This window comes from Callionymus lyra, chromosome 1, assembly GCF_982586985.1.
Source record: "Callionymus lyra chromosome 1, fCalLyr1.hap1.1, whole genome shotgun sequence".
NCBI lineage: Eukaryota > Metazoa > Chordata > Actinopteri > Syngnathiformes > Callionymidae > Callionymus > Callionymus lyra.
The window spans coordinates 5,013,394-5,034,862 of NC_141818.1; the positions used below are offsets into that span (position 1 = coordinate 5,013,394).

Consider the following 21,469-nt stretch of genomic DNA (forward strand, 5'->3'; position numbering starts at 1 on the left):
CATTCAATTTTCTTGAATCATTTTAAAAACTCAAAAAAAAGTCGTGTAGCTGCGGTTGCGTTACTTCATTTACTGGAACCCGGAAGTTTCCGAGCAGCACTTGAACGCAACACGGTGTTGTCATCTCCAGTCAGAAGCTTCTTCCTGGTGTGAGGAGCAGTGGAATCACAGTAGAAACACAGTGAAAACAAGGACTCGATGAAAGAAAATCACAACTTCAGTCCAGAGAATCCACTGAAGTCCAGAGATCTGCAAGAATAAGGTAAGATGAAGTTCTAAGCAGTGTTTTTCTCGGTGTCACTGTCTCGATACATCTTTATCGAAACATCTCCCTCTTTCTCTCTTTCTTTCTCTCTCTTTCTCTCGCAATGAAACTTCTCTAACAAATCTCTGAACGATCACTTTTCATTATTATTTAACTCAGAAATACATTCGTTACGATTCTAACTTGAGCTAAAAGTTAATGTTGTCTCTGGTCTCACTGGTTATTACTTTTACTCACATTTGAACGCACAGATTTCTCACACCAACACAAAAAAACACACAGAGACACAAACAAATCTCAGACACAGTTGTTATGATGAAAAATGTATGAATTATTTTTTATGTGTTTATTTTGTTTATATGTTTTCATTTTTACATTTACCATAATCCATAATTTATGCAGTTTTATAAGTCTTGTCTCTCATAACTGTGTGTTATATCACATGTTTAGATAATAAACTTTTTTTTCTCAGTTAATCTGTTTTTTTTCATAGATAAAGTAATTTACTTTTTTGTTTTCTTAATTATATTTTACATGCCTTTTTTTTTTTTTTTAAGAATTGTCTATTTGTTGAATATGAATGTTTCTCCTGCCTCTAACCCCTGTGTAGCTGGGATCAGCTCCCGACCTGATTAAAGAATGAGGCATAAATAAATGATTGTCATGGGAGAGTGACTTCCTTGTTTCCTGCTGCAGAAAAAACCTGTTCATTTATCGGAAGAATTTTAACGACCACTTGAGCATAATCTTGGTATATTTACTGTTTCCTGGTTTTTCCTTCTGCTCCTGGAATTTCTGCGTTTACTTCCTTGTTTCCATTTGGCTCCTGATTTAGTTCAAATTTGACCCACATTCGTAGAATCACAGGCGGGTCACGATTGGTTTGCATATGTTGTTTATTTGTTGGTGTTTTCTGTATTTGTATCCACATTTGAATGTGTTTTAATAATACATGTTTTGGGGTGAAGATGGACGGATGGGTTGGTTCAGTATCTTTAATCATGATGAAGAAAGAGCTGAGCCAAAAGGAAAAGATCTACATTTTTTTTGGTTGATTCCTGCCAATATATGAGTTTTCTCTGAACATTTCCTGGTTATTTTATTGAATTTATTAGAAAGAATATTGGATTTAAAAGTTAATTTAGTTCCAATAATTTACAGAAAAAAACTGCTTGTGTATTCTTTAACATATACAATTGACTACCTGAACCACAAATGTTTATCTGTCTTTCAGAAATCATCATGACGGACGAGAAAATGTCGACTTCCGACCAATCGGAGAGCTCGTCGTACTCGTCGAAGATCATCAACGTGGTGTTTGTTACTCTGTTGCTGGACCTGCTGGGCTTCACTCTCATTCTGCCGCTGCTGCCGTCGATCCTCGACCATTACGCACAGAACGAGGTCAGATCGTTTGTTATTAATTAAACCAAAAATATGTATATTTGTAATAAATCTTTTAGAAATATTGATTTATTAAATATTCCTGTGTTGTCCCCTGCCTCCTTCCCTGAGTAGCTGGGTTGGGCCCCTGCCTATTTGATTTCATATAGAGTTTAAGCAACTGGAAATTCATCAATTATTATTAAACTGTACTATGTATATACATATATATATATATATATACAGTATATATTTGGCTGAATATCCTTGAGATACCCATTAGTTACACAATATAATATAACATTATCTTCCAATAATACATGTTTTTTATCTGAATTATTATTTGTGTTTCCTTAAATAATAGTAAAATAATAATAGTATAGATTATTAATGAACATTATATATCTATTATAAATCTTTTTTGCAGCTTAAAGTAATTTAATTTGACATCGCATTTATTCCTTTATTCATTTTCTAAACCTTTATTTGAAAAAAAAACGTTTGATATGAGTTAAGATAAATAGATACTTGAGAAAAACAGGGGAAAAAAATACCATTCTTCTAATTCTAATGTGCTGAAAAGATTCACAAGAAAATGTTTCCTGTAATTTAATTTAAACACTTTTAAAACTTGACTTGTACTGTTTCGTAACATGATAAATATTCGGCGCTCATTGAGATTTACGATAACATAGTGACATTTACGATGAATTACTAGAGACAATAAAAGGGAATATTGACGTGAGACTCGAGAAGCAGTCGTCGAAACAATGATTTTTGTGATTGTAATAATGACATTTTCAGGGATCACTCAGTCTGAACAAAGACTCCTCTGTGAGTCAGTCATCTGAGCACCATGACTGAGTGAGACTCATGCTGAGGCAGCAGCTCTCGCAGTTTTAAAAGTATTTAACGTACTCTTTCGTTACAGGACGGCATGTATCGTTCCATGCAGAACATGGTGGATTTGTTCAGGGAAGCAGTGGGAATACCGGCGGAGAAGAAGTATAACAGTGTTTTGTTTGGAGGTACGCAGGAGTTCTGAAATACAGAATCACAGCTACTACACTGTGTTCTAGTATTGTTACATCCACATCAACACACCACTACTATTACTATTTTTCTGCTGCTATTACTATTATACTACTACTACTACTATTATTATTATTATAACACTACTACTATTGCTACCACTACCTCTTTTACTACCACTACAATCACTACTACTATTACTGCTATTACTATTACTGAAACTACCAGTAATAATACTAGCACTACTACTTGTACTATTACTATTACTACTAGTACTATTACTAAAACTTTTTACTTTAACGACTACTTCTATTAATATTACTACTATTAGTACTACTGCTACTATTATTACCACTAATACTATTAATACCACTACTACTATTAATACCACTACCTCAATTACTACAACTATTATAACTATTTATATTACTTCTATTACTACCACTACTACTAGTACTATTTATTCGATCGCTACTACTTCTATTAATTATACTTCTACTATAACTGCTACTCAATTTAATTAAATTACCATTACTACCACTACTAATATTGCTATTGGTACTTTACTATTACTACCAGTATTATTATTTCTACGATTATTACTACTAGTACTGCAACTATAGCTATTATTAGTACTGTATTACCACTACTATAACTGATATCAATACCTTCACTACTATAACTTTAACGTCTACTATTATTACTACCTCTGCTGCTATTAATACTATTTCCATTACTAGCACTACTACTATTACTATTATTAATACTACTAAGACCGATACTATTACAACAACAACTACAATTTGTCTATCACGTATATATCTACTAGGTCTCCTGCTGTTACTGCTTCTGATACTAGTAAAAATACTACTACTGCAGTTCAATGTTTGATGTGATTTCAGGTCTGATCGGGTCGCTCTTCTCTCTGCTGCAGTTTCTGTCGTCGCCTCTCATCGGGACTCTGTCGGACCACCACGGCAGGAGACCTCTTCTCATCCTGACCACGGTCAGTTCCTTCTCTGCGGATCAGCCGTTGAGCGACGGTGACGGCAACAGTTTGTTTGTCTCGTAGTTGGGCCTGATGACCTCCTACGCCGTCTGGGCCGTTTCCAGAAGCTTCAGCATGTTCCTGGTGTTCCGGATCATCGGAGGCGTTTCCAAAAGCAACGTCAGCCTCTGCACCGCCATCGTGGCCGACCTGCCTTGCCCGAAGGCACGCAACAGAGGAATGGTGAGATTGTTGGAAAAATGGACCTCAATGTTTAGCAGAGACCGTCACAAAATCTGCAGTACAGAGTGATGTTTACTCGACCGGGTCAGAGTGAACCTTCATGTGTGTGTGTGTGTGTGTGTGTGTGTGTGTGTGTGTGTGTGTGTGTGTGTGTGTGTGTGTGTGTGTGTGTGTCGCACACCTACTCAACAGGACTTTTATAAACAGACGACACACTGCGCACAACTACACACAGAGCAACACAACATGTACACATTCACATATTAAACAAGGCAAGAATCTTGCTCAACTAGTTATCAAACTATTATTTAGCTTCAAGACAAAACTTAAAGCACACCTTTAGATGAAACAGTAAGGTGAAAAATCAAAGTAAAAATGTGTTTAAACCATTATATCCTGACATAAGTTAAAACTACATCATAATATTCTGGCAACTTTTAAAAATGTGGCTAGCTAGTGTCAGCTAGCTACAGCAATGCTAAGATATGGTTGTGGCTAACTAGCTAGCTTAAATTAAGCTATACTATTTTCAATTGAGGCAACATAACAAAAAATATATATATTTGCGTTTGGTTTTCTACTTCTCATTTTTAAATAATTTAAGAATCCAAGCGTTATTCATAATGGTGCGACACAATGCTATCAGTCATGCTAACTGTAGAAACATAATGCTGTTTCCAAAGACAAATATTTACTATAATTTAAATTAAAGTCCCTCGACAAGTTTTATAATAAATCATTTTATTCTGTTTTCAATGGACCACGTGACAAGCATTGTTTATGATCCTATAATACAGATGCGAACTGCATCTAAAAAACACATGAAACCGAAACTTGTGTCAATGAAGGATTTGTTACTTCATCCCTCTTTTCTAAGCACATGTTTTCTATAACAATTTCCTTTTTTCATATATTGTTATTGGGCAATGGCTCCGAATCCCCCGGTCGAGGGACTGGTATAATAAAAGTTATATTTATTATAACTGCCTAAAGGGTGTTTTGTTTAGAAAAACAACATCGATTTTCTCTGTAATAAAATGAGCGTGTGACTCTTAACTAGTGAAACTAAGTTGAACACAAACTCTAGAAACTAACATCTGTTTCAGAGCCTCATTCCATATAAATAATACTAAAACACAAACTCAAACCTTGGTACAAAGTCTTTAAAAGCCAGGGGAGACACACACATACAGAACACTATCATCGGCATACAATCAAACATACGTAGATGCAAATACACAAATGATGTTGTTCAGAACTCTTGCTGATACAGCATTATGGTGAGATCTTTTTTTCATGCACTTTTTTGCAGTTAATACTACTGTATTTTTACTTTTTTCTATCTTAGCGTCAGTCCGGGAATAGAATCTTAACCGGTCCGTGGTACAAAAAAGGTCTGGGGGCCCCTGTTATAGTGTTTTTTTTTTTTTTTGGGGGGGGGGGGGGGTTTATTGCTTTTTAGTCCGATTTTTTTAAATATATTTTTTCATATGCAACTTATTGCAATGCATGCTCTTTTTTAGTTGTACTGTGTGAATATTTGTGTGGTATGTGCTGCTGACACTGTTTAAATGTCCTCAACTGATGGATGAATAAAGGTTTATCTTAGAGATGAAAATATGTTTCCGGCTAAAGCTCTTCTCTCTGTTCACCAGGCCATGATCGGCGTGGCGTTCTCTCTGGGCTTCACAGTCGGACCTCTGATGGGGGCCTACTTCGCTCTCCGCTCCGGGACTTCGGGAGGTGTCTTCTACCAAACCCCGGCTCTACTGGCTCTCGTCTTCTGTTCTGCAGATCTGCTCTTCATCTGGCTCGTGCTGCCCGAGACGCTGACGAAAGACAAGGTTGTTCAAACACCCAAGAAGGTGGATTCATTGTCATCTTACTGTTATTTGTAAATCCCTTTTTTTTAAATTCTAGACCAGGACGTCAGGGTTCGGGGATGTCCGGGACCTCCTGAATCCGTTATCTTTGTTCAATTTCTCAGCCGTCACCAGGACGACCGAGCCGCCCTCTAAAGAGCGTGAGTACATTCCTTCGGACGTCCTCGGTGAACAAGAACCAGGCAAACACTTGACATCTGTGTGTTCAGGAATGAGGAAGCTCCAGGTGCTGGGTCTGGTTTACTTCTGCTACCTCTTCCTGTTCTCCGGTCTGGAGTTCACGCTGAGTTTTCTCACTCACCAGCGGTTCCGCTTCACGAGGTGAGGTCCAACCTCAAGCTTCTCCAGAGTCTTAAGGGTTAATAATGAGAGGCGTTTTGACAGCATGCAGCAGGGGAAGATGTTCTTCTTCATCGGGATCATCATGGCATCGATCCAGGGAGGATACGCCCGCAGAATCAAGCCGGGGCAGCACATCAGAGCCGTCAGTATGGTAGGAGAAAATTACCTCATGTCAGTGAGGCGCAGATCCTCCTCCATTTATTATTGACACCGTTTTATGTTTCAGGATAATTAACCTTTTTTTCTAATTTGATTTTCAGGCGATGGCAACGTTGATTCCAGCCTTTATTCTCATCGGACTCGCGTGGAATCTAACAATGCTCTACGCTGGACTGGCTCTTTATTCTTTCGGTGACTCTCTCATATAATGATTCTTCAATTTTTTGGCTTGGATTTTCGGTGTTGACTTTGTTTGCGTTTGTCATTTTGTCACAGCGGCTGCAGTTGTTGTTCCATGTCTGTCCACACTAGTCGCTGATCACGGTGAGAAAAGCAATGGAATGTATGGAAGTAGATCAGTGCCACTAGATTATTGAAGGGTTGAAATTAACAGTTTAAATACTTTTAATTTTAATTAACTTTTAATAATGTTTTTTAAGCATTTTTTTGAATAAATAAATTTAAATAAATTGTATATATCAGGGTAGACTTGGTTTGTATTGGATATTTCAATTCAATCATTACAATATTTTCTAAATGAATGATTAAAAAACTAATATTTTGATATAATATTTTCCAAGAATTCAAAATTATTTTATATTTTTTTCATTTGTAGCCCTTTCAATTATTATTTTTATTATTATTATTATTTTTAGCTCTTTACATTCAACATAAAACTGTTATAGTGTACAGTATATAGAATAATAGTGTCATTAGACAATACTACCAATAATACCAAAAGAGTACCAGGCTAATAGATTAAACTTTCAGCTTTAACTAATATAAAAATAAATTAAATGTAATTAAAATTAATGTCACTGTACAATATATATATATATATATATATATATATATATATATAAATGAATTATTCAAAAATAGAATCGAATGCTTAAAAAAATCCAGTAAAAAAACATTTTAAATGTTGATTCAATATTCTAAAGGCAATGATATAACATGTGAAAGTTTTTTAAAGTGTATTATGATCCATTCGACAGGTTCAGCGAACCAAAAGGGAACCGTGATGGGGATCTTGCGCAGTTTGGGGGCTCTTGCGCGAGCGATGGGGCCAATTGTTTCCTCCTCTGGTAGGTGTTTGAATGTGGTGTCATGGTGATCGACTGCAGACTCGTCTATTAAAAATGATTTTTTGTGTTTTCCTCAGTTTACTGGATTGCAGGAGCACAAACCTGTTTTCTGCTGACATCTGCATCTTTCATCGTTCCTCTGATTTTACTTAACAGTGCCCGACGAGCAAAGAATGATTAACATGGGACAAAAAAACTTGAAATATTTTCAAAAACTTTAATAGAAAATACGATTGTATTTTTGTATTGCCTAAATGTTTACATGTGTCGGAAAAGAAATCCACGGAAAAGAACAAGCAAAACTGTTGCAGCTACGATGCATGATTATTGCATATGTTGGGTTTTATTTAACTGTAAGACAACACTTTATAACGTTATGTATTTGGATTTTCTTTTTTATAATAAAATGTGTCATTTTATTGAGCCACTTTTCAGAAATTGTTATATTTTATAGATAGATAGAACTTTGTTGATCCCTCAGGAGATCTCCTTTGGGTAATTGTTTATCCAATTTATTGTCTTTTATATCAAATAAAAAATATAAAACATTTGTTGTGGGTGTTGTTATTGAACCTCAGATATGGTGTTGTTATTGAACCTCAGATTTTTACAAACACAAGCTTTTAATAATAAACATTTGGGAATTTATGAAATTTAAGCAAAACTGAATAAAATTGGATAATATATATTTTGTTGTATTTTTTTTAGACAACCTAGGTTATAAATAACTGCATGTTAGTGTTAAACCCAGGAATGATGGCTTCATTACAAAATACATTTTTATCTAAATATTATTTCCAACGAACAGCAAGTCGTGCTATTTAGTGAAGTAGTTCCACTCCTGTGCTGCAGGGGGCGTTGTCAATCACGGCATACAGTGTCCGATACGAGCCGAGCTAGCTGCTGTTGTCAAACAGGTTGCTTAGCTTAGCTTAGCTTATCTAACTCGTCGCGTTAAAAGAACGCTCACCGATCGCCCGAGGAATAATGACAACACGTGAAAGATCCTGTGATCATGCGAAGATCGGACTTCATTTCGAGTAACAACAAAAATGGAGACGGTGAGAGACAAAAATAACGACGATATTGTTTAGCTAACCTATTAGCTCACACTACTACATCTACTTTAGTACTTTTGTCAACTGTCATCAAAGCTACTCGAGCTGAAAGTTTCTCAGTTAAAGCGTAAAGTATATATGCTTGTTCTTTTCTTCAAAACAAACTTTCTGCAGAATGGCTGCAACTTCGACAGCTATCGATATCCGTGACGTCATTTTATTTATTTAATATTCCGCAACTATTTTCAAAGGCTAACTATTATCTGAGTGAAAGATTATCTTACAAGCTGTATCATACTTTAATATATGTTAACTGTCAAAGGGTTTTGATGCCTGTTTACCTTTCTGAAGGAAGGCAAACTGTTACACAATGAGGAGTCCTTCCACAAACACAAGTCTCCTGAAGAACATGCATCTTCTCTGCCACCGCATTTGAAGGATCCTGAACGCTCCTGGAGAAGGTTAACACTATTCTCTTTTACATTTACTCTTCTAACATGTTCGAATTTATTATTGTTGATCTTAAAAAAAACAATATTAACATGTTTGTGTATTTGTCTTCAAAGGTGTCATTCTGGTCTCAGATCAAAGCAATCCTATGACAACCAAGAAGAAAAACCTGGGGAAGGTCAAAGAAATTCCGGCCGCTTCGGTCGTGGCTTCGCAAACGAATCCAGTTACGATGGCCGTCGAAGAGAGAGACAACTGTACGATCCCAGAGAAAAGGTTTAATCCGTTTATTAACAACCGCTTGTGCTGTACAATGAAGCTGTCGTTTCTTAATACCGATGTTTGTTTCTCATCGTACAGGCATCGAAAAGCAACAGCCAGGTTTTTACACAAGGCAAAATCAATGGCAGGAATTCTGCTGATGCACATGTTAAAGGTAAGAATGTTCTGGGTCTAGTTTTGTAGTTCACACTTTGAACTAATCATTAAAAATGCTAACATGGGACCTACTTCAGTCGGGCTGTATTTTTTTTTTTTATGTAACCATGTTAAATAATTCGCATATAAAATCATGACTAAGGATGATTAGGAAGTGAAGTTGTAAACTCAAACTTCATGTTTATTTCCTCGATTTTCATTTTGTTAATTTAAAAAAACTGTTTTAGATATTGTATGTAAAACATGCTAATTGACTTTGTTGTTGAATTTGTTTAGTAAAACTAAACATCTGAATCAACATGTCAACAATTTGTCTTTTGTATGATACCTTCCACTGGATACATAATTTAACCCTTGTGTTGTCTTCTGGGTCAAGGTCAACGACCTCCACCACTGCATATGTAGTTATAGAAGCCAGGGAGGTCGTTCACCTTGACCCTAAGACAACAAAAGGGATAAGTCTTTGCTTTCATTTTAAATAGTTTTTTCTACATACTTTTAACAATGTCCTAAACTAAATGGAGCGTAATATTAATATGAAAACCAAAACTCACAAATACAAGCCACATGTGTGCAATATATTTGGTAGTTACAGAGTTGTCATCTATACATATAAGGGCTGTTTATTGGGACGTATCTGGAGAAACGATACGTATAATGACACAGTGGCAATTATATGATCCTGTACGAACAAGGATATATTTATAGTATTGTTGTAATTCTTGACTCTTGCGTTGCATAATTAAGTTGTAGCTGCTGTTATTTGTTTTTAAACAAAAATATTTCTACTATAGTTTACTGTAGTCTACTGTATGCTCTCGCTCTCAGTCATTGCTGGGAACTGGAGGGATTTTTTTGTTCCTGCTTCGGAAGATGTAATGACTGCTGCCATCTAGCGGCAAAAAGTTTAATTACAACACAAACATTAACAAGTTCAGTTCAGTTTATTTTAAAAGGACAATGTGCAGTTATGTGAATATTTACATATTAATGTATTATTAATTTAAGTAAAAAACATTTATACATAAGTTATTGAATATAAACTGTGATGAAAATATATATATTTTTGTTTTTAAATCAATTCTTTGCTGTCGAATATCAATATGATATTGTGTAAAAATATCCTAATATTTAGGTTTGTTATTATGTTCACACCCTCCTCATAAACATGCACATGCGACGACAGAAAATATAGAAGTAAACAAAAAAGAAAAGGGAGAAATAAAGAAAAGAAGATGACTTCAGATTCATTTATTTCAAGGAAAGATGCAGTTTTCTGGCCGCAATGTGTACGCTATACCTTTTGATCTTTTACGATCATTAAACTGCTCCTCAGGCGATCGAGGACCGAGATCAACGCCAAACTCTGCCCGAAGACCCAGACCTGATCACACAAGCATGAGCCACTTTGAAGTGAAAATGGCAGATTTCCCCGAGTTGGGCGGCCTGCCGGCGGCGAGACCAGACGTCCTACTGGTTCAAAAAGACAGCTGGAGAAATACTCCTTCACCCGTGAGCCCTCGTATACCACGTTCACCCTGGAAGGTACTTATTCTAAACATTCATAATATTTCAGTATTTGCAAAGATAATTAATGTCATGTGATTTGATGAACAGCCTAGTAAGGAAGATCCACCGTCCTCTGACCCCCGAGTTACTCCGACTGAAAACAATTCTGACTCCCCTGACATTGCACCAGGTTAGAGTACATCATAAATATCACAACCTTTGGAAGCTTTTATTAATTTTAAAAACCTTCATGTCTTGCATCCAGCAGGGACTTCCTGGGCCAATGTCGCCTCTCAGCCCCCCAAAAAACCTTCTAGAGAAACGACAACCAGAGACAATCAACAGGTCAGTCTCTTGTCGATAAAACAATTCATTTGTTTGGTTTGTTTCATTTTGAAAGTCACGAGAATGAGATATATTTACTTCCTTACATAGGAGGATCACAATTCCCTCCAGGAAGAAGGCAACATGGGAAAAAAGAAACGGAGAAGGAAGAAAAAGAAACCTAAAGATTCCAACGAAGACGCAGAAGATGAGGACGAGGAGTGTTTGACCCATCAGGAACCCCCAAAATTTGAGGTATTCATATCATTGTGTGTCATTTCTTAATGTCATCATGTTAATATCATCAATAACTGATTTATTTCTTGGTCAGGATGAGGAAGAATTCCCAGGATTGACTGCATCTGGATTTTGTGAAGTGACGAGCAGCAGCTATGCATCCAAACTAGGCAAGAAGGTAGAAGCACGTGGACAGTAACTTTGTTTAGATAGGCCTAGAATACAAACGAATATAAATAATATATATAATAAACAATACATATATTTTTTTAAAAAGGAAAACCCTAAGGATCAGCATCTGTCAACTGACCAGCTCAAGGAAAAGTCTTCTCTAAAGTCCCAGCAAGAGATGATCAAGAAACCACAGGTTTGATTTGATGTGTTTTTATATGGAGCAAAGAACATTATAAATCATGGCTGTTATTATCATTACTAAGGTTGCTCAGAAGACCTCGGGGAAGAAGAGTAAAGCTCCAGTTCAGCTCGACTTTGGGAACATGCTGGCTGTCCTTGAAGAAACACAAAAATCTCAGAAAACGAAGCAGGACGTGAAGTCCGTCATCTCAGGTGAGCAGCATTCAGAAACGTGAACTTGTAGAAAAAAAATGGTTTGTCGTTATTGTTTGCCCACATGGAAACACACTGTTTTTAATAGGTCTACCTTTATAAAAAGAAAATAAACTCTGCAAGATGATAGACGAATGGATCAATGGATGTGTCACATGCCATCTTTATCAATTACATACCAACCTTTTTTTTTGTGATCTTTCAGTGCATTTCTTTTGTCATAAAAAAAAAAACATTCTTTTCTTGTTTCTCCTCTGCAGTGGGTGGTGGCCTTCCTTTTATCCCCAAACAGCCACCAGTGCAGAAGAAGGCGCCGTGGCAGCAGGAAAAAATCGCCCACAACCCTCTGGACTCCACCAGTCCTCTCGTGAAGAAAGGCAAGCAGCGGGAGGTGCCTAAAGCCAAGAAGCCCACTCCTCTGAAGAAGGTTGTCTCTTTCGTCCTGACCAACAACTGTCAACACACAAAGTGTCTGAAAACATTTCTGCTCTTGAATAGATCATCCTGAAAGAAAGGGAGGAGCGGAAGCAGAGGCGACTCCTGGAGGAGCAGGGTCTTCTTCCTGAAACGGAGGCGGTACAAGCCACTGATGCAGCAGAAGAAGAGCAAATCGCAGAAAACTCAGCAGGTCAGATAGTTACACAACTTGTTTGATTTTTGATATTTGGTTTAAATTCTTGAAAGTTAAATTTAAAGGTTGTTTGTTTTGACGATTATCATCCCAGATGAAGAAACTGATACTGTGATCCAAGAAGAAGAGGAGGAGAGTCACGTGGATGAAGCACATAAAGACAACACAGAGTCTCACAAAGAGGAAGTGGTGGAGCAACAATCAACACAAACTGTCACCGACTCTATTCCGAAGCCCAAGATCCACAGCAGAAAGTTCAGAGAGTGAGTTGTTTTAGTGTGACGCGTGTTAAAAACAAACCTTCACTCACGCTTCCATCTCATCTCAGCTACTGCAGTCAGATGCTGAGCAAAGAGGTGGACGAGTGCGTGACGACTCTGCTGAAGGAGCTGGTCCGGTTCCAGGACCGTCTGCACCAGAAAGACCCCATGAAGGCACGGATGAAGCGGAGGATTGTGATGGGTCTGCGCGAGGTGCTCAAGCACCTCAAACTCAGGAAGGTCAAGTGTGTCGTCATCTCGCCCAACTGTGAGCGCGTTCAGTCCAAAGGTGGGTTTCCTTTCCCCCAGTACCGACGTATATCGGTGTCATCAGAACTTGAATGGTTGAATTTAACATTTCAAATGTTTAAACTTTGTTTTTTTCATTAAATGTTGTTGGTTTCTAAAAGTGATTTTATTTTATAAATAATTCACTTCAATCATTTCTATATTCAAAGGTTGAATTTGTTTTTAAATGAATACATTTTTTTACATCAATATTATTGATCAATATATATATATTTTTTTTAATCAATATTATTTAATTCATAGATTTATATATTAAATATAAAAAGCCAGCACAAGAGAGGATTTCTTACACATAGTCTGATATTCTAATTCCAATCATTCAAACGTGAATGTTATCAATTCAATGTTTTTTAATTCAAAGTATCTTAATTTCAATATAAAATGTTGATATAATAGTGCATGTGTTTCCATATCCCAGCTTCTCCCATGTTTTACATGAGAAAAGAAGAGACTGTGGCTGATGAGACCTACAAAGAAAATCATTTTTTTGTTTGTAAATCCATCTTAATCTTGTCCATCTCTTTTCTCATCAATAAGACTTTTCTAAAAATGTTGAGGACTGACGTAACATCTTTGACACCATCTTCGGTGCTGAACATTCAAATGTGTCCCATGCTTGATGTTTCAGGAGGCCTGGACGAGGCTCTACACACCATCATCAACACGTGTCGTGAACAGGAAGTGCCGTTCGTCTTCGCTCTCTCCAGGAAGGCTTTGGGCCGCTGCCTCAATAAAGTGGTGCCGGTCAGCCTGGTGGGCATCTTCAACTACGACGGCGCTCAGGTGAGGATACACTTGTCCAATCTTTCACTTTACATCAGGGGTCCCCGACCGACTGACCGGTTTGATGTCGCTTTATATTCACAGACCAACCTCTATATACAAATGGTACAAAATAAATTATCATTTTATTTCACTTATAGTCAATAGTTTTCTACTTTTTCTTTTGAGTACCAGTCCCTGGACTGGGAATTGGGGACCACTGCTTTATATTCAAGTTCAAGTTCAACTCTTTCTTCACGTCTGCTGTTTGGATCATGAATATTATTTAATTAAATGTAATTGTATTTTAATTCATTTCAGTTTCAGGATTTATTATTTTTTATGCCATTTTATAATATTGTATCTTATTTTAATTTATTGCATTTTATTCATTTCTTCTTATGTCATTCATGTTATTTGATTATTTTACTCTTTAAAGTCATCACACAAAATTCTGTGTTGTGTTAACAACACTGGAAGTAAAAGTTTATGATACTGATTCTTCAATCGCTGGATGACATTGTGTGTCCTATAGCGCCCCCTTTGGGGGGCTAGTTAAGTCATGATAAAATCATTTTGAAAGCTGCTATTTTCCTTTTTTTAGACAAAAATAGCCCAATTTTAATAAATGATATTTTTTGTTATTGTCCAATGATTTTCCCTTAATAAGAAAAAATATTTCTGGCTCTATTGAGGAGCATTTATCAGAGGAAGCAACTTGTTTATCGTCAATAATTGCAAACATAGGTACACATTTGTTTTCCTCAAAAACATTGTTTTTGCAGACAAGACTGTGAACTTGAAGTATTTATTTGTTTTTTAATGTTAAGCATGTAGTTGTCCACAAAATAAAAACATTAAATTCCTTTTTGAACAAACAACAACAGGAAAACAAATCCATGTACAAAGAGTCACTCTTTTTAAGGGGGTTCATTTCTTGCAACCAAAGTCAAACATGCTTCCACAAAGACTGCATCCATGGAGCTTTAAAAATGGGAAAGACGTGTTGTCGTTTCAAAACCAGCCACTTACCACCATTTGCGAAAACCCTTATTCATCTATTGACAATTTGATGAGTCGGCAGATTTGCACTTGTAAATATTTAGCATCTCACCAAATCTTGAGTCGGTGTTGTGTGTTTGTGGCGTTTACACGAGTCACACATTTGAACACGAGCCTCACAGGCGCTCTTTCCCTCTTGACAGGACCACTACCACAAGATGATCGAGCTTTCGTCTGAGGCCAGGAAAGCTTACGAGGTGATGGTCTGCAGCCTGGAGCAGGCGGAGCACGAGGAAGGAGAAGACTGGCCAGCTGCTAACATAGACGAGGGACAAGACATCGACACACAGAGCTGCACCGGAGGCTCCGATCCATCGCCCGCACCACCAGACGAACCCGAATACAGTGAGTGAAACTAGTTGGCTGCACAGATGGTCGCCCAGAGTCACTCATCTGTCTCTCCAACAGTCAAACTGTGGAAGACTCTGCTGAAGGACTGCAACCATAAAGTTCTGGACTTCCAGTCCAAGCTGGTGAACCCGGAGAGCCACGTGGTTGACGGGGAGGTGGAGCCGAGCTGACGAGCCGCGACTCGCTCCAGAAGAAGCTGAGATGTTGCAAATATTAACCCAAAACTTAATTTAATTTAGAATAATTAATTTTGAAACGCTAAAATCAGGTCCCATGAGTGGCTTTGACGTGGACGCGTAGGCAGAGGACCAAAAAAACCCTTTAACAGATCCATAATGTGAACCTGCCAGTTAGCCAATTCATTATGACCACCTGTACCCTCTTCTGAAATCGTAGCTCTTGAGATTTGTTTGATTAAAAGTCTGATGAAGCTTAAAAGTTTTGATAACCACTAGCAGCTTTGTTGTTTCATAGAGCAGATGGTCATAATGTTGAGGCTGAATGGCGTACAACTATTAACTACATAACATGAGGAACCTTTTTAATGTTATACAATTAAAATAGTTAATTAATTTACAGTTAAAATGCATTGCACTTAACCTGTTTTTCAAATCATTACATCCACGCAAAAAAAAGTTAGCTAATTTCAAGTGTTGTATATTCTAGTGAGGGATGATGTGAAAAGAAAATCAACCCCGGAAGTGGTTCAATTTAATTTTCATCACGATTACGTGACATTTTTCTGTTGATTCTGAGATTTTCTTTGAAAGAGAATCAAGATTGTGAATGTACATAATTCAAACCACTAGATTGGAATTTATTCATGAGCTGAAATGTTGATGTAATAAATCTAATTTTTCTAAAACAGTACAACCTTAAAATGTCTCTATTTTTTATATTTGGAAGTTTTAAAGCAAAATCAAACATGACATGCATCCATGAAAAATGTAGGATCTCTTCACAGTGAACCCTCTGGAGCCGCACATACGTATCCACACGTGCTATAAACCCCCTCAGTGGGTGTCGCAGCCTCATGTTTCATCCTGAGGTCTTGACATGTGTTCTCTAGAAGTATCAAACTGTCACTTGTCACCGCCCTGACCCTGCTGTAATAGTCCTGCAGACCCTCCTGAGTCCGAACATTCGTGAAGCTCTTTGGAAAAGTCCAGCTGCCGTCGACGTACACGTCTGGATGGCAACGATCCACGACCTCCGGTCTGTGTTTCTGTTCCTTCTCCGGCTCCATCGGAGCTGAAGGCTCCAGACAGGATGATGTGAAGCTTTTCCTCAGCTCGTAGTTCTCCGGAGCGTCGTCGCCCTCGGTTACGACAAGATAATCCTCAGGCTGCTCCTCCTCGCTCGACCGCAGAGGAAAACTCTGCTCCGGGATCAGAGCGGAGACGATGTCCTCGTATCGTCCACTCTGGAGGAAGAAGAAGAAACATCTTTCACCCAGTTGATCAGAGAGCGAATGAAAAGCGTCATCGTAAAAAAACCTTCAGCAGTTGAACATCGAGGCCTCGGATCTTTGGACCTGGAACTGGAGGCAGCAGGAGCCACTTCACACTGGTGGATAAAAACAAGATGTTATGACGACGATGGTACGTCCAGATTCAAAAAGTCAGACTTACTTCTTCACAAAATTGCACCAGAAAAAGGCGAAAAAAGCGACGGTGGAGACGACACAAACTGTGATCCATAAAGGCTGATCTGTCAATTCATCTTCTGTTTGAAAAAGACACAATTTAGATAAAAGTTATCGGTCTGTTCAGTGCTAGGAACAGACTTACTGTCGGGCACGTCAACAAATGCTTCGTCGCTCCACTCGCTCCAGGATCCGTAGTCTAGTCTGCCTCGCACCTGGACGGCATAGACTGTCCCGGGGACGACGCTGTATAGAGTGAAGTGGGTTCGTTTCCCGGACTCGTACTCCTTCGAAAATGCCACCATCGTCAGTGTTGTGAGCATTGATGCGTTTAGAAAGTTGTAGAATGTCAAAGATTTTCATACTTAAGGTTAAAAATGTGCAATTTATTGCATTTTATTATTGTCTTTTATGTCGTTCATGTTATTTCATTATATTACCCTTTGAAGTCATCACACAAAATTATATGTCGTGTTAACAACACTAAACAACAAGTAAAAGTTTATGATTCTGATTCTTCAATAGCTGGATCACAGCTATTGAAGAGCTATTTATGTACTATAGCTAGAAATGTTTTTAATATAAGTATTTTAAATATCTGAAAGTTATTTCATCATTACTTTTGGACTGTTTAAAATGATGAACAAAACTGGATATTTCAACTTTATCACAATAGAAACTCCAGTAGATTATGAACTTCTTTTTTTAACATACTAACAAAAAAAATAATTCTGGACCTTTTTGAAACATTCTTGAAAGAGAACAAACACTGATTAAATATAAAATGTCATTCAGACTCGCTTAATATACTCTCACTCCACACTTGTCATCTCACTCCCTCTCAGTGAACTCATCTAGGCAGCTGTGTACATGTTGCATCAACCATCGACATAAGTAAAGGGTTAACACCCGAGTGGGTCTGACCTCCCAGTTGTTGGTGTCCTTTCGTCCGACCCGCAAAAGGTACTTGATCGTGACCCAACCCGATCCGGTGTCGGTGTTGTCCGGTTGGTTCCAGTTCACCTGGAGGCTGCTGCTTCCATTGTGGTCTTCGTATCGAGCCGTCACATTTATGGGGGGATCAGGCTGCACTGTTGAGAAGAATTAAGTTTGTCTAGCTCTTAGAGAAACCACCACTTGTGTTGTTCATAATCACGTAGAAGGCAGTTTGTCACAACATGACGTCACAAAAGATATTTTTGGACCAGATTTGTGAAGAGTTTGAACATGTTTTTTCATTCTTAGATCACAGGGGGAGAAGTTGAAGACACCAGGACAATCTGGTCTGTCCCGGGACCTCCTCCCAGTTTGACATGACATTAGTTACTGATAAGCAGATGATGTATCATGAAATTGGCAGATTAAAAGGCCAAAGATTATAAAGCAAAGAGCGCCATCTAGTGACCTTTTCAAAATCAAGCCACTGTACTGAATCAAGGTATAAGAAAATACACTTAAATATCATGATTGTTTATTTCATAATACTGTATTCATATTCAACAGCACTATATTGATTAACAAATAAATAAAGACAATTTAACTTTTGTCTTTCAAATTTTAATTTATAATAATTATTAATCATTATGTTTTATGTTAAAATAAATGATGTATAAAATTAATAATTAAATAGTTTTTCTTATATGCACTCTGTTTGTTTATTTCTGAGTTGCAACTAAACTTCTGACCGCTAGATGGCAACGGTTATTAATTCCTCTGCAGCTAAAGGAACAATCAAATCCTGTGAGATCAGAGCCATGACTGAGGACGAGAGGATACAGTGGACTCCAGCAGCTTTTAAAGCTGATGTTTGGACATATTTTGGTTTGAAAACAAATGAAAGAGAGTCAAGTACTCGACAATACTACATATATATCCATTTATACCACCAGATTCTTGCCATAGTTAAGACATGTTAGAAATGAACTTTTCCTCTGTTAAAGACTTCCCTATGAACTTTAATGCCTCAAGTGAACCCTCGGCCGTTACTAAACACCACCTCCCTCATCCTCCCTCATGTACTGTGGCAAATGTATAGTAGTAATGTTGGCCAACAATAGCAGTGAAACCAGTTTTCCTTCATACTGTTGGGGCATCAGTTTTCAGCTCAGACTAGAAAACAACCCAAGTCGCAGTCAAACCCCCCTCTAGGTGACATATATGTGAACTTCAGTAAAAGTGTTTCGACCTCCGTACCGATGTCCATCACGTCAAACTTCAGGGCGTCTGAGGTGACATTCCCGTCTCGGTTGGAGGCCACCACGGTCAGGGTGTAGTCCACCCAGATGCATGTGTGCTTCTTGTCGAAGAAGCAGGAGTTCTCACCGGCGGAGAGGTAGTCCGGGCACTCGTGCGATCCCTTCAACCTGTGGGACAAAAGACGTCAGCTTCTCTCCTGCGACGGACCCCCCACATAGACCACCTCTCTCTCTCGTAGAAGAGGCGGTAGGTGGTCCCGAGCCCGCCGTCCGAGCCGGGTCGCCACCGGCAGGTGAAGGTCTCCTTCTCTGGAGACCTGCAGCTAAGCAGCGCTGGCTTCCCCGGCAGAGAGTGGCCTAGAAACACATGGACCTGATCAGGGTTTAGAAAAAAACTGAGCTGAAACACATATGTCTTGTGGTCTCACACCCTCTCAGTGAACTACTTCATTCAGCTTCATGCCTTTGCAAATACATACACTGTCAATATGAATCAGATATTTAATAGTTTTCATCGACGAATTAGAATGTTATGACTATTGATGCATGTGCAGGTGAAGCTGCTCTGTGTTTAGGACCTATTGCGTGATACCGTAATGACTGTAATATAATGGAAAGCTGAATTTCTCTGCTTTCAGATGAGTGTTTGCAATGGTTTTCAAAGTGGAAGTCCCTACAAGGGCCCCTTGAAAAATGTCAGGGAAGGAAGGACTCCAATTTTATACAATATAATATGAAATAAAAAATGTTTTTAACCAATTGCAATGAACGTACAACACCCAAACTGTCTTGATCTTCAGATTCTCAAGTTTCAAATCGTACCACAACCCCTTTGATGATGTCATGTTCTGTGTCAAGTAGCCTGTCGCGAGTTACTTAGCAGGATTCTGAGAGGAAAAAAGACCAAAGACAGGAATAGATCAACAAGCCCTGCTGCGGAAAGTTGTGCTGCTAAGAAAGCTTAGATATCTTGGTCCTCTTAAACTTGAAAATATGATACAGTGGTAAAAAAAATGACCAAGATCGTCAAAACTTCAGTGTCAACTAATACAAAAACATGCAACAGACGCCGAAACAAAAGGAAACTTTTTTAAGGTAACGAAAAACATTTGGTCAAACAATCAAACATACAAAAAAAGACAAAGAGAGGAAGATGGAAATCTGTTTTTATCTGTTGACAGTGTGTTTGAAAAGTTGTTAAATTAAAATATACACTACTGAAAACACATTTGATAATATTTTCCTAATGTTTAACATGTTAAAAAGTGAATAAAAGAAAGGAAATGTTTGATGGTTGTGTATATAAAGGGGGTCCACGGACATGGTGAAGTTTGGAAACCCCTGGTATAAACTATTGAAGTCGTCTAGATGTTGCACTTTTCTTCTCTTTCAGCTCAGAACCAGGTGTTAATATTCAATCATCATCACAGGCCACAAAGTCTTCAAGAGTGTCTTCCTATAAAAGAATGTATTAACTATTTCTAAATCTTCAGGGTTTATTTTTCTGAAACTAGAACAGCAACATTTTAAGACAAGAGAAAAAACGTCAAAATCACAAAATTGGTCCATCAAACCGACCGCCTTCAGTAGAAAACAGAACCTTAAGTAGTTAAGATGCTAGGAATCCATCAAGCCCTTCCAGAAGTGATCCAGTCATTGACACACAGATTGACAACTTACAGTTGGTTGCTGCACAGAGCAGGCAGAGCAGCAGACGGTCTCTCATCCTGAGCGTCCTGAGAACTGAAGGTGACATCATTAGATGGTGTGTTACGAACACGTGGCTGCTGTTTGCACCCAAAATAAAGAGTCAAGTGGAAATACGGTCGACCTTCTGCCACTGCAAGTAAGTATGTAATTGATATTTATAGAGCGCTTTTCTAGACCAGGGTCACAAAGTGCTTACACAATCAAAAAAAAAAACACTCAAAAAATAGATACTAAAAAGATCAAGATAACACCTAGAAAAACACAGAAACATGTTATGTTATGTTATGTTATGTTATGTTATGTCATGAGAAAAACTGCTGTGGTCCCGTTGTTTAGAGAAATTATTTAAACATTAATGAGGTCATGATTATCCAGTTGTTTGTCATTTATATTCGGAGAGTAATAAGCAAATGTAAGAAAAAAACTGATAAAATTAAATATAGTTTTTTCACAATATTGTATCAGTGATATTCAACAGAGTGAATTTAGTTGTTTTTTTTCCCCTTGAAACGTTTTTCTTTTGGGGCTTTCAAATTATCTATTTTATTTTACAATAATATAACAATAGTTATATTTAT

At 37.7% G+C, this 21,469-nt stretch overlaps 3 protein-coding genes across 5 annotated transcripts; 2 read left to right on the top strand and 1 right to left on the bottom strand.

Annotated features, from left to right (window-relative positions):
- Positions 1–136: 136 nt before the first annotated feature.
- On the top strand, positions 137–7,917 carry LOC148087541 (solute carrier family 75 member 1-like). Its single transcript, XM_087794699.1, has 13 exons — positions 137–262; positions 1,500–1,669; positions 2,580–2,676; positions 3,583–3,686; positions 3,753–3,911; positions 5,567–5,755; positions 5,832–5,934; positions 6,004–6,115; positions 6,179–6,287; positions 6,397–6,487; positions 6,572–6,619; positions 7,294–7,383; positions 7,461–7,917. The coding sequence occupies exons 2-13, from the start codon at positions 1,508–1,510 to the stop codon at positions 7,562–7,564; spliced, it is 1,368 nt and encodes a 455-aa protein (XP_087650825.1). The 5' UTR covers positions 137–262; positions 1,500–1,507; the 3' UTR covers positions 7,565–7,917.
- Positions 7,918–8,277: 360 nt separating this feature from the next.
- LOC148087542 (selenocysteine insertion sequence-binding protein 2-like) lies at positions 8,278–16,214 on the top strand. Of its 2 annotated transcripts, none has more exons than XM_087789173.1 (18): positions 8,278–8,444; positions 8,793–8,902; positions 9,008–9,167; positions 9,252–9,327; positions 10,666–10,874; positions 10,947–11,028; positions 11,104–11,183; positions 11,274–11,417; positions 11,494–11,577; positions 11,677–11,766; positions 11,837–11,966; positions 12,227–12,393; positions 12,465–12,594; positions 12,692–12,860; positions 12,926–13,146; positions 13,795–13,949; positions 15,134–15,335; positions 15,399–16,214. In XM_087789173.1, the coding sequence occupies exons 1-18, from the start codon at positions 8,436–8,438 to the stop codon at positions 15,509–15,511; spliced, it is 2,331 nt and encodes a 776-aa protein (XP_087645299.1). In that variant the 5' UTR covers positions 8,278–8,435; the 3' UTR covers positions 15,512–16,214. The 2 variants fall into 2 exon arrangements, with proteins under 2 accessions (XP_087645299.1, XP_087645308.1); XM_087789182.1 differs by having other exon boundaries at positions 11,107–11,183.
- An 80-nt stretch (positions 16,215–16,294) lies between these two features.
- Positions 16,295–20,924, bottom strand: prlrb (prolactin receptor b). 2 transcript variants are annotated; one of them, XM_087789202.1, is made up of 8 exons: positions 20,862–20,924; positions 19,406–19,538; positions 19,180–19,349; positions 17,911–18,077; positions 17,132–17,273; positions 16,973–17,066; positions 16,838–16,907; positions 16,295–16,764 (listed from the first exon to the last, which is right to left on the bottom strand). In XM_087789202.1, the coding sequence occupies exons 1-8, from the start codon at positions 20,905–20,907 to the stop codon at positions 16,300–16,302; spliced, it is 1,287 nt and encodes a 428-aa protein (XP_087645328.1). In that variant the 5' UTR covers positions 20,908–20,924; the 3' UTR covers positions 16,295–16,299. The 2 variants fall into 2 exon arrangements, with proteins under 2 accessions (XP_087645328.1, XP_087645320.1); XM_087789194.1 differs by having other exon boundaries at positions 19,403–19,538.
- Between the last annotated feature and the right edge of the window lie 545 nt (positions 20,925–21,469).